Source organism: Aptenodytes patagonicus, chromosome 10 (genome assembly GCF_965638725.1).
Source record: "Aptenodytes patagonicus chromosome 10, bAptPat1.pri.cur, whole genome shotgun sequence".
In the NCBI taxonomy this organism is placed as follows: Eukaryota; Metazoa; Chordata; class Aves; order Sphenisciformes; family Spheniscidae; genus Aptenodytes; species Aptenodytes patagonicus.
The window spans coordinates 12,983,148-12,993,959 of record NC_134958.1 but is presented as its reverse complement, the minus strand read 5'-3'; the positions used below and the strand labels follow the sequence as shown (position 1 = coordinate 12,993,959).

Here is a 10,812-nt window from a genome sequence, read left to right as displayed (position 1 = left end):
CCCTCCGCCAGAAAAGAGTCCCCTCGTTTAGGAGGCGACCGAGAGCGACGGAGGCGCCCGGAGGGAGAGGGCTGGGCACCGCGGGTGGCGGCGTACGCGAAGGAGCTCGGGCCGAGGCTGGAGTCAGGAGCCGACCGGCCGGTGTGGCAGAAGGCGGCGGGCAGGGTGCGGAAGGACATTCTTCATAACGAAGGGAGAGCAACAAGTCCTTCCTTTTCCGGTCGGGCTGCGGCGGAGACTGGGGGGAGTACGAGACGCTCCGCCGCCGCCACTATGGTGAGGCGCGGGCCGCGGGAGCGCGGCGGGCCGAGAGGGGCGGGGGCCGCCGGTGATCCGCGGCGGGTAGTGGGTCGAGGGTGGTGGGAGCCAGGCCCGGCGGGCAGAGCCGTGCCACGGGCAGCCCGAGGGTTGGAGGCGTGGGGCGGCCGGCCGGCTGGCCGCCATTTTGGAGCCGTCAGCGCTCGGCCTGCCGCGTGGAGCCCGTGCGGGGAGGCCGTGCCGGCGGGCGGGCGGGCTGAAGAGGGGCAGGAGCGGGCTGCAGAGGGGGTCGCGGCCGAGAGCTTGGCTTGGTCCGCTGGAAGTAGCCCTTTCCTCAGGCACAGTGGGAGATGGGGCCCGCATCGCCTTCTGGCAGGGCTTTTTTACTTTTCTGACGTATTTATCTAAAGCAAAACAAAACCACACGGGCGCTCTTGAGCTTACGTTGAGTTAAAAGAACGATTTCTGTAACACCCATTTTAATTTTTTTTTTAACTTTTTTGTTTGTTTGTTATTCTGAAACAGGCTTTAAAAAGCCTTGGTCTGAAACCGGGTTGCAAATTAACAACTTTTCTTGCTAATACAATTCAGCCTCTGGTCTGGTTCCTTCACCCTGCTCAAGTTTGTTCCGTGCTTGTGCTGGAGTCTCTGCACTAACTCTAGGGGTCAGTGCCTTGCTAGTAACCAGCGTTAAAAATACAGATAGTACTTTCATTGCTGTTGGTTGGTTAGTTTTGAGTTTTGTAGTATTTTTAATACCTCTGAAATGAATTGTGGATGGGAAAGGGGAGGAAGATACTTTGCCTGTATTACTGCCATGAGCTCTTAATTTAACGACAGATACAGTATAATGCTAGAAGATTCTTTTTTAAAGGGTACTGTTCAGACCAGCAAGCTATTATTTGACATCTTTTCAGTTTTTTGAAAGGAAGCTGGTGCTGCTAGCAGTTGAATTTTTCACCTCACAAGTTTTGAGGCACAAGGGATTGTTCAGAGGGCCCGGACTTTACAAAAAATAAACTCTGATACTAAGTTTGCTTGTAGTCATTGTGAGTTTCTAGATTGCATTAGGGAAATTGGTTAATTTCAACTGTTAAACATAATCGAAATAACAAGCTTTTGGTAAACTGAATAAACACAGGTGGGTTTTATATAGGCTTTTTTAACAGTAAATGGGAAGTAGTTTAGAAGGTGTTACTAAAGAGCCCAGAGATTCAATTGTAGATGAATTTTACCCAAATGACTTGGAAATCTATTGCATTTGAAACCTCAGGTATAGTTTTCCAAATGTGGATTGTTCTGTGGAGCGCTATTTTAAGTGAAAATTATTGCTATGATGATGTAATTTGCGTCTTATCCAGTGTTCAGTGACAGTTGCCTGCTGTCAGCGTGCTGGCACTGTTGAACTGAAGACCCCTTCATTCTGAGCAATATTTGATGGATTTGAATGCTAGCAAGTTACTTTACTTGTCCTTAAGATTTTTTTCCTTTTTTTTTTCAGGCTTGCGCTCGACCATTAATATCTGTCTACTCTGAGAAGGGGGAAGCATCAGGCAAAAATGTCACCTTGCCTGCTGTGTTCAAGGCTCCCATTCGCCCTGACGTTGTGAACTTCGTTCACACCAATTTGCGCAAGAACAACAGGCAGCCCTACGCTGTCAGTGAACTTGCAGGTATGGCTACACCACACAATGGACAGAACTACTTGTATTAGCCTTTGACTTTAATACAGGTGGGATAAAGTTGAAACAAATTTAGAATTGAAGTAAGAGAAGAGCTGTTCAGTGGGATTCTGTATAGAAGGCAAGGCAACTGTTCTGGTTATTAACAATCTGATTTTAAATTGTATGAAATGCAACTTTTTATTATTATGAAGAACAGCGAGGTGTTGTAAAAGTCTTGGAGTACTCTGGGGTCTTATCTGAAATGTCTGTTACTGAAAGTATTGTGGCGCCTAGGTCCCTGAGCGGAATCTGCATTCGTTGCAATAAGAACACAAAACATCTGACAGTGTATCAGGCAGAAAACTGTGATGAAAAACCGCGCTTTATAATCCCCGCTCCACGTTGACCACAGGAGACTTTATCTGAGGCATTTGCCAAGAAGAAACCTGTGCAAATGGGCATTTGTTGAGTTGCTTCAGAAGCTAGTAGGTGCAAACAGCTACTGCTTCCCAAGAAATTTGTGCCAGGAACATGCATTTTCAAGTTTATTTCTGGTGGTGTTTCACATAAACCTGTTAACCCACTAGGAACAGCAGTGCCAGTTCAGACCTCCAAATTGAGGATCAAGCTTAGAAATCAGTATGTTAATGTACTTGATTCTGACCTAGGCAGATCTTTAATATGGTAAGAGTTAATTAACCTGATCAGGATTTGTTTTGCTGAAATGATGAGATTCCACTTCATTGGTCCGTGTTTCTGAAACACATGATAACAGTGGAAGTTCTGATTGGTGGTCCTGAATTCTGCCTATCAGTGACTTTATGAAAATTGCAGTGTTGTCACTCTCTGAATTAAAATCTTTCCGTTCCAGGTCATCAGACCAGTGCCGAATCTTGGGGTACTGGGAGAGCCGTTGCTCGTATTCCTCGAGTGCGAGGTGGTGGAACTCACCGCTCCGGCCAGGGTGCCTTTGGAAATGTATCCTTTCATAGCTGCCGCTTGCATCAGGTGTAAAGCTGAACTCATCAAGCAGAAAAATTATTTTTAAGTATCTAAACGTGAAATGGCGTCTTCTTGAGGTAACGGCTACCTACAGTGATCTGGACCACCGAGTTCGAGAAATTTGTAATGTGTTTAGAACCTTCTGTATGCAAATTCAGACTTGCTTTAATGAACAGAAGCTTTCATTGCTTTTTTTTTTTCCCCACTGCAACAGCGGTGGATATCTTGAATCTCGTGATGCATACCATCTTGCCATGATGTCGTAATTTGCGTCTTACTCTGTGCTCAGTGACAGTTGCCTGCTGTCAGTGTACTGGTACAGATGGTTGACGAACAATTAACACTGAGCAAGGATTAAAGAGTTAGACTAGAAAAAGAAGCTTCAAAAAGGTTCTTCTTAACTGTCAATGCATAGATGTGTCGCGGAGGTCGCATGTTTGCCCCGACCAAGACTTGGCGGCGCTGGCACCGTAGAGTGAATACAACTCAAAAGCGTTATGCCATCTGTTCCGCTCTGGCAGCGTCCGCTCTTCCAGCGCTGGTCATGTCTAAAGGTGGGAATTCTGTCTCTGGAAGTGTTTGCCTGCAGTTTTACATTGCCTGAGCAGTATCGGTTACTATGTGATGACTCAATGTTCATTGTGGATAACGAAATTCTCTTTTAAAGAGATTAAGAGGCAGTCTGTTCTTCAGTGAGGGGATGTTCGTGTTATGTACAACTCGGGCAGGCACTTTGCGGTTATGCGGTGTTGGAAGTTAGGTGATGCTGAGGTGCTTTTGTGTGCGTTGCTGACGCGAATCCTGTCCATGCAGTTTATAGAAACAAACTGAATTTTGAATCGTATGGCAGTTCAGTTTAATTTCTGTTCGTGGAAGCCAAAGATTTGCTTAGTATTTACTCGGGTGCAGGAAGTACTGTCTTGAGGCAGAGCCACAAGACTCCATGGAAACTTCACTACTGTAGTTACTATGCCTGAATATTAGATCATCAATCTAATTTCCACTGTTTATCATTTTGTATCATTTCTGAATACACAAGGCAATAACCTTGAGAAATGCGTACAGCCAAGATCAGTGGGTAACTTCGTGTCTTGTAAAATCCTCACTAGGCCACCGCATTGAGGAGATTCCAGAACTTCCTCTGGTTGTTGAGGACAAAGTTGAGAGTTATAAGAAAACGAAGGAAGCTGTCCTCCTTCTTAAGAAGCTTAAAGCTTGGAATGACATCAAAAAGGTGAGTTGCAAAGGTGTGTTCTTAAGAGCGAAACCCAGGCGGTTCAACTCTGCCATTGTTATATCAGGAATTCCAAATAGTTCTGTTTTGATTTGATGCCGCTAGAAATCCCTTGGTAACAAAAATACAAGAAACTGTAAAAAAGAGTTTAAGCAAAGTAAATTCCTTACTGTGCTGGTTTACTCTATTTCGTTGTCTTCATTTCAGTGTTGCATGATGTTAATAGCTGCTTTTTTTTTTTTTTGACTCTCTTAAGAATGATGAACTTCTCACTGGTCCGTGTTTCGGATAAGCAGTGATGATTGTGAAGTTCTGACTAAAGCAGTTTTATTGTGTCTTACTAATGGGATTTGGACTATTTTGAATATTCACAAGTTTCATTTTTATGTAGGTTTATGCCTCCCAGCGTATGCGGGCTGGAAAGGGTAAAATGAGGAATCGCCGTCGCATCCAGCGCAGGGGACCCTGCATCATCTACAACGAGGACAATGGTATCATTCGAGCTTTCCGGAATATCCCAGGTAATTTTAACTGGGGGCACGCTTACTCTTTTATTGAGAGACTGCCTAGAATGATGAGATTCCACTTCATTGGTCCGTGTTTCTGAAACACATGATTTTGTGGAAGTTCTGACTTGCTGAAGTAGCTAATACGTTCTTTCTAAGAATCTGTTCTGGTGATGTTGAGGATGTTTATGACAAATCTTATGGCTGTCACCAACCACAAACTGCATTTGGAGCAGTTAAAAATGAGGCTGTCAAGCTTGTTGCTGGAAAAAGGCTGATTGTTGCTATTTTCAGGAATTTAGTAGACTTTCATACATAGGTGTATGTAACTCTGCAGTGTAAAAGCTAATAAGCCCACATCTGTTCCTGTGTGCTTTCTCATCTGTTTCTTAGTCTTGTGTTCCTTGATTTTAATTACAAACGAAAAGGATTGGTTTGTCTGTTTTTCTACAGGAATTACTCTTCTTGACGTGAACAAGCTGAACCTGCTGAGACTTGCTCCCGGTGGCCATGTTGGGCGTTTCTGCATTTGGACGGAAAGCGCTTTCCGCAAGCTGGATGACTTGTACGGCACCTGGCGCAAAGCCGCTACGCTGAAGAGCGACTACAAGTAAGCACAGCCAACACTGGACGCAACTGGACGGGGTAAAACAGGCTTGGGAGAACAACCCGCTAGTGTCATGGGTTCTTCCGTTTGGAGGTGGAAAACCAGTACTTTTCCCGAAATAGCTGTTTTCATTGAGCTAGCCGTGTTTTTATCCAGCTTACCCTATGAACATTTGTTTCACAGCCTGCCAATGCATAAGATGACCAATACAGACATTGGAAGAATCATGAGAAGCCAGGAAATCCAGAAGGCGCTGCGTGCTCCAAAGTAATAATTTTTATCTATCTATCATCTCATGAATGTGAAGTGGAGTCTCTTTAGAAATTGCCAAGTGCGAGGCTTTGTAGTGAGATCAGAAATCTCTCAGCACTGGGACGTCAGATAGGGCTGGGATTTCTTTAGTTTCTGGGTATCAATACTAGGAGTTACGCTTCCCCAGATTTCAGGGAAAATTTAGCAGAACTTGGACTGTGAAACGAGATCGTGATAACACGTATGTTCTTTTCAGGAAAAAGATTCGCCGTAGAGTCCTGAAGAAGAATCCACTGAAGAATCTGAGAATCATGATCAAGTTGAACCCCTATGCCAAAACAATGCGCCGCAACACCATTCTGCGCCATGCGCAAAACGTGAGTGAGCATGGATGCTGGTAATAGGCCAAATTGGGTTTAGTACTTCAGAGTATAGGCTGATGATCTTTTTTTCTTTTTTAGCATAAACTTAAGGAAGAGAAGAAAGCAAAGGCCAAGGCCAAGCTCGTGGCCAAGGTCCCGGCTGAGCCCGGGGCAGAGGCCGCAGCCCAGACCCCTGCAAAGGCCAAGGCTGAAGCATAAACCCTGTGCGGTGCTTTGTCCACTGAAGTTCAGAAGGCATGGAATTGTAACTAATAAATTCTATCGCAACAGAGAAACGCTGTCGTATTTTTCTGATAGTTTTTTTTTCCAGATCCGCGTTTTTGAGCGGGTTTTAAAATGGAAACTCTTTAAAGAAGAGTAAAAAGCGGGGGTGGTCTTTTCCGTCTTCCTTCAACGCCCCCGGGAGCGGGGATTTACCTTGTTCTGGTGTAAACCGGCCCCGGCTGGGGCCGTGAGGACGGGCGGCCACGCGGTGGCAGCTGCTGCCCGGAAACGTGCGAATGGCGGGGGCCTGGCCTCGCCGCCGGCTGCGCCGCCTCCGCCCGCGCTCCAGGGGGCGCTGCGGCTCCCCGCTTCCCGCCCGCGGGGTCACGAGGGCGCGGGGCGGGCGGCGCCGCGGCGGAGGATGCTGAGCCGCCTGCAGGAGCTGCGCAAGGAGGAGGAGACGCTGCTGCGGGTGAAGGCGGCGCTGCACGACCAGCTCACCCGCCTCAAGGTCAGCGGGGAGCGGGCTGGGCCGAGCGAGGGGGCCAGCGCGGCGCTCCCGGGCGCGGAGCCCTCAGCGGGCGGCGGGGGCGGGCGGCCGCTGCCGGCCCCGTCCCTCCGCGGCGCGGCCCCGGGAGCGCGGCGGCTCGGCGGGACGGAGCGGCCGGGTGCGGGAGCGCGGCCGTGGGCTGCGGTGGGGCCGGGCCTGCCCCACCTTTTTCTCTTTTTTAGTGCATATAATGCTCTTGAGTTGCGAACGAGCGGCAGCCTGCCGCCGGGCCGCGGCTCTGAGGGTTTGGCTTGTTGGCAGCGGCCCCCGTGCCTGTTAATCCCTGCACCGCGACTGCTACACAAAATAAACGCTGAGCTAAGCACAGCCCTTTACTGCTGTCCCGGTAAACGCGGCCGGCGCTGGGGTCATCGGCGTCCTGCCGTGCATTGAAGCTGAAGAGCGGTGAAACGTGATTTAAATGCTTTGCTGTTACTGCTCTTGATTATTCCAAAATATTTTAACTTAGTTAAATTTTAAATATTTAATACTTTAAATAGAGTCCAAGAAATAATTACTGCAAAGGCTTCCGTGTTCCCTTGTTTGCAGGTGGAAGAGCTGGCACTACAGTCTATGATCAGGTCCAGAGAGGAGAACGTAACAGTCTCTTCATCAGCTGTTGCAGAGGAGACTCAAAAAGTAAGGGAGGTCCTAGCGGGGTGAAAAGAGAGGGACCGGCTTTCCCCTGTGCTGGGGCGTGTCAGCAAGAGCGACAGGGAGAGGAGAGCCGAATTGATTTGAGTGGCTGTGGGTGTTTCTGTGGGTGGTTTTCATCTGGAGTTCCTAATGTTGGCCTTGTTTATGCTGCTTATTAGCTGAAAAGCTCAGCTGTAAAATCTGCCTGGTTTGTTGCTGGCTGATGTTTCAAGGGTTTCACCTTTTCCCATCCTTGAGAGCAGCATGTTGTTTCCAAGGAGGCTGGGAAATACCTGCTCTATATTGGCGTAGCGTCACTTCGCCGTTTATTAAGTAAGTAAAAGTATTGTGTCTAACACTCTTAACTGTGAGATGGCGGTTTAGCCAACTGATTGTAGGGGATGGAGGAACAGATAGCCTCTGAACTTTTTACTGAGTATGTTGAAACTAGTTGAAACTCTTCTATGGAGAACTGGTGCTCGTTGCTGTGATGGGCTCGTGCAGCCAACAGGTCTAGTACTGAGATTTCTAAAAGACGCTGTGACTGCAGTTTTAATAGTGATTTGAGAAGCATTCTGTATCACTGCTGGTCTTGATAATTAGCAAGATAAACTCTTCTCTTGTGACAGACTCTTGGGCAGATGGACAATGAGGCTGCTATCAATCAAACTGAATTACACCTAAGTCTTCAAGATCATGAAGAGGAGGAGGAGGAAGAGGAGGAGGAATCCGATTCTTGAGAGAAAAAAATCGGAGATGGTTTTTAATACAGACTCAGGAATTTCTAATTCATTCATATAAAATTCACCGATTTTCATTTTGTCCTGTATATGGATATGAACTGTATGATACGCAAGACTCCTGGAGTCTAGGGAAGTTACACTTGAACACGTGAATGTCAACAAGCTTGGTACATCTTGACTTAGATGTTAAAAGAATGAAAATTTGCTGCACAGATACGTAGCATAATCTGTTCCACATTTAAAACCTAATGTAGCTTCCTGCATCTTTATATGCGGATGGGAGAAGTCATTAATCAAGTCAGACTAATTTAACATGTAGCTAAAAGCAATAATTCGTCTGTTCTTATTTCCTGATGCTGAAAAATAAAACCAGGCCATGGAGGCTGGTTGCTGAACCAATGATTATATTACAGCCTCATTTGCTTTTACACTGGGAATTTTAAGATACGCAGTGAGAAAAGGCGTGTCCAGGATTGTCTCCAGGCTGTCAGCTGCTGCGTTCTCGGTTACACGGAAAACCGGACTTACGTTCCCTGTAACTGCGATAGAGATGTAGGTGTTCTTACATTGGGAGAAGCAGGTCCTGCACCATCAACCTAATTCTGAGCGCAGTAACAAGGTGGCCTCTCTTTGTACCTACTGGTGCTCTTCCTAAGTACTGTCAGTCTGACTGTAACAATGAAGTATTTTCTACTTCTTGCTCTTTCGGAGTAGCAGCCAATTAGCCTTTTATTTGTCCACAAATTGTACAGTAAGAATTGGTCTGTGTTACTCGTAATTACAAACTCTTATTTTTAAATTAGCGTTATTTTCTTTTTCCCTCATAGTAACTTCCTAAGTCAATGCAAGTCCGCCTTCTGCTTTCAAGTGAGCTTCAAGGAGGAGTATGAGGAGTTTAAGAACTTAGTTATAAAATGGAAAGTGATGTGAAGTCCCCTCCACAATTTCTTTAATGGTACAGAAACAAGCTAGTGCTGCTTTTACTGATAGACAATATCCAGACACCGCGTGGTGCAGCTGGTTATTTTATCAGTTCTTGAAGACTTGTTTTAAAGCACAGAAACCCAAACTCTGTTAAGCTGATTAAAAACAGACAATAAAGGTAATATTCTAACTCAGCCACTTTGTCCACTGTCTTACTAGGAGAATAGTCAGTTATATCCAGGGTTGTTCACTGCACAACTGGTATCTAAAGGTGCTGTTGCCATCTCTGGCATCACTCGGAGAAAACAGCAGTGAAGTGAAGTTTGCTTTTAAGAGCAGGAAAGGAACTTTGAAGAGTGCCCTGTGTCCTGGGTGTGGTCAGAACACCATTCAACCTCCAATGAGGTCCTGCCACTGTTTGAGGAGAGATTGTTTATTTGGCTCTTACTTGGTTTGTAGCAATAGAAACTCAATGTTGGAATGTAAATGTAGTTTCATCCTGTACTAAAGACTAACTGGTTTTTGAGAATCCTGGATGTCTTAATGAAGGGGCTTAGAACATGAGTGCAGAAGATTCAGCAAAGCTTTCCCAAGAGTCACAGGTAAAAAAAAAAAATAAGTTTGAGCAGAAAGTGTCACAGCTTGGAATGTCAAATAGTTCTTTGAAAGTATGTGTCTGAGAAGCTGGTTTGCGAGGAGCTCGGAAGCCAGCCTCTCCTTTCTTCACGTTATAGTGCTCTGTCTTACAGCAGGACCACTTGCCCCCTTTGCTTCTGGACAAGTCACATTCTGGAGTAGCTGCTCCTGGGTTTCATCTCCAAAGGGTAATTCTGACTGTTGAAAAATGTTATTTGTCCCCAGCATGGTCCAGAGTCATTTTTACAGATATACTTCCTGCTGCCTTTTGTGAATGAGGCCCTTGCTTGCTTTTGGATTAAAATAGACCAGTTCTATTGCATGTTGCAATAAAGTACTTTACCTGGTGTCCTACTACATGTAACTGCATGCATTGTTCAAATTACTGCTGTCTGTGGAACAAATGAGTAAAATGGGATTTAAATCTCCAAAAGCTTGCTCGTCACATACTGCATTTTTCTTTTACCAAATAGTAAAAAGTACTGTTGTTTTTCTGTGTGTTAGTATGTATAATTCACATATAAAGCTCAGGACAGATTTTAACTCAAATACTACACAGCCTTGTCACTGCTACCAAAAGCCACATTCAAGTGAAGACAAGCTGCAGGAAGCCTTGGACATGTCAATGAGTCATTTCCTACTGCTGATGGATTGAGGGCTATTCTGTCCCTCTCTCTGATACTCGATACTGCTGGTCAAGTGGAAGTTCATGTCTAGAATGATTTGGATTCCTTTTGGGAAGGAACTTCAGCCATTTCCATGTCTGAAACATCCTTTCAAGGAGCTAAACTTTTTAACAGCCATGCTGAGCCACGCTATGAAGAGAGCAAGACTTTGTGCTGAGGACACACAGCTGTACCCACCTCTCCCTGTTCTGTTGTACAGCAACAGCAATTAGCTTGCCAAGTGAGTGACAGAAGCTGGACTTCTGAATAAAAATAAGCTGAAGAAGTCAGTGTAGTACTAACTCTTGGTTAATGACAGATGCAGGCAAGCAGATCTTCCCTCTGCTGGGTGGATCATGCCATTCCTGTTTTGTGTCACAATGCTGGTTTGCCGTAGGAAAGCACATGTCACACCCCACCCAGTGGGTTACAGCACCCAACGGAGTAGAGCACTGTACAAGTTGTGTGAGCACTACAGACAAAACCTCTGACAGTCAGACTTCCCTCAGACATTCCACAGAAACCTATTATTAACACAGTATTAACAC

General features: G+C 45.8%; 2 protein-coding genes and 5 non-coding genes across 7 annotated transcripts; all 7 read left to right on the top strand.

Moving 5' to 3' along the window:
- Positions 1-215: 215 nt before the first annotated feature.
- On the top strand, positions 216-6,181 carry RPL4 (ribosomal protein L4). The gene is made up of 10 exons (XM_076348098.1): positions 216-276; positions 1,760-1,931; positions 2,794-2,900; positions 3,340-3,478; positions 4,034-4,158; positions 4,550-4,679; positions 5,118-5,274; positions 5,455-5,538; positions 5,780-5,900; positions 5,985-6,181. Exons 1-10 carry the CDS (start codon positions 274-276, stop codon positions 6,102-6,104), a joined length of 1,158 nt encoding a protein of 385 aa, XP_076204213.1. The 5' UTR covers positions 216-273; the 3' UTR covers positions 6,105-6,181.
- LOC143165301 (small nucleolar RNA SNORD16) lies at positions 1,588-1,688 on the top strand. The gene has a single exon (XR_012996238.1). It is a non-coding gene; the product is annotated as a small nucleolar RNA SNORD16 (small nucleolar RNA).
- LOC143165308 (small nucleolar RNA SNORD18) lies at positions 2,642-2,713 on the top strand. The gene has a single exon (XR_012996244.1). It is a non-coding gene; the product is annotated as a small nucleolar RNA SNORD18 (small nucleolar RNA).
- LOC143165300 (small nucleolar RNA SNORD16) lies at positions 3,175-3,274 on the top strand. The gene has a single exon (XR_012996237.1). It is a non-coding gene; the product is annotated as a small nucleolar RNA SNORD16 (small nucleolar RNA).
- Positions 4,411-4,478, top strand: LOC143165299 (small nucleolar RNA SNORD18). The gene has a single exon (XR_012996236.1). It is a non-coding gene; the product is annotated as a small nucleolar RNA SNORD18 (small nucleolar RNA).
- On the top strand, positions 4,725-4,795 carry LOC143165298 (small nucleolar RNA SNORD18). The gene has a single exon (XR_012996235.1). It is a non-coding gene; the product is annotated as a small nucleolar RNA SNORD18 (small nucleolar RNA).
- Positions 6,182-6,517: 336 nt separating the features above from the next.
- SNAPC5 (small nuclear RNA activating complex polypeptide 5) lies at positions 6,518-10,089 on the top strand. The gene is made up of 3 exons (XM_076348096.1): positions 6,518-6,621; positions 7,210-7,299; positions 7,926-10,089. The coding sequence occupies exons 1-3, from the start codon at positions 6,532-6,534 to the stop codon at positions 8,034-8,036; spliced, it is 291 nt and encodes a 96-aa protein (XP_076204211.1). The 5' UTR covers positions 6,518-6,531; the 3' UTR covers positions 8,037-10,089.
- Positions 10,090-10,812: the final 723 nt, after the last annotated feature.

Excerpts from the sequence above, each read along its gene's own strand:
- SNAPC5 (XM_076348096.1), top strand. The coding sequence starts at position 6,532 with ATGCTGAGCCGCCTGCAGGAGCTGCGCAAGGAGGAGGAGACGCTGCTG. Across the intron at positions 6,622-7,209 it reads ACCAGCTCACCCGCCTCAAG|GTGGAAGAGCTGGCACTACA; the intron begins GTCAGCGGGGAG and ends CCTTGTTTGCAG. Across the intron at positions 7,300-7,925 it reads TTGCAGAGGAGACTCAAAAA|ACTCTTGGGCAGATGGACAA; the intron begins GTAAGGGAGGTC and ends CTCTTGTGACAG.
- RPL4 (XM_076348098.1), top strand. Across the intron at positions 3,479-4,033 it reads AGCGCTGGTCATGTCTAAAG|GCCACCGCATTGAGGAGATT; the intron begins GTGGGAATTCTG and ends AATCCTCACTAG. Across the intron at positions 4,159-4,549 it reads CTTGGAATGACATCAAAAAG|GTTTATGCCTCCCAGCGTAT; the intron begins GTGAGTTGCAAA and ends ATTTTTATGTAG.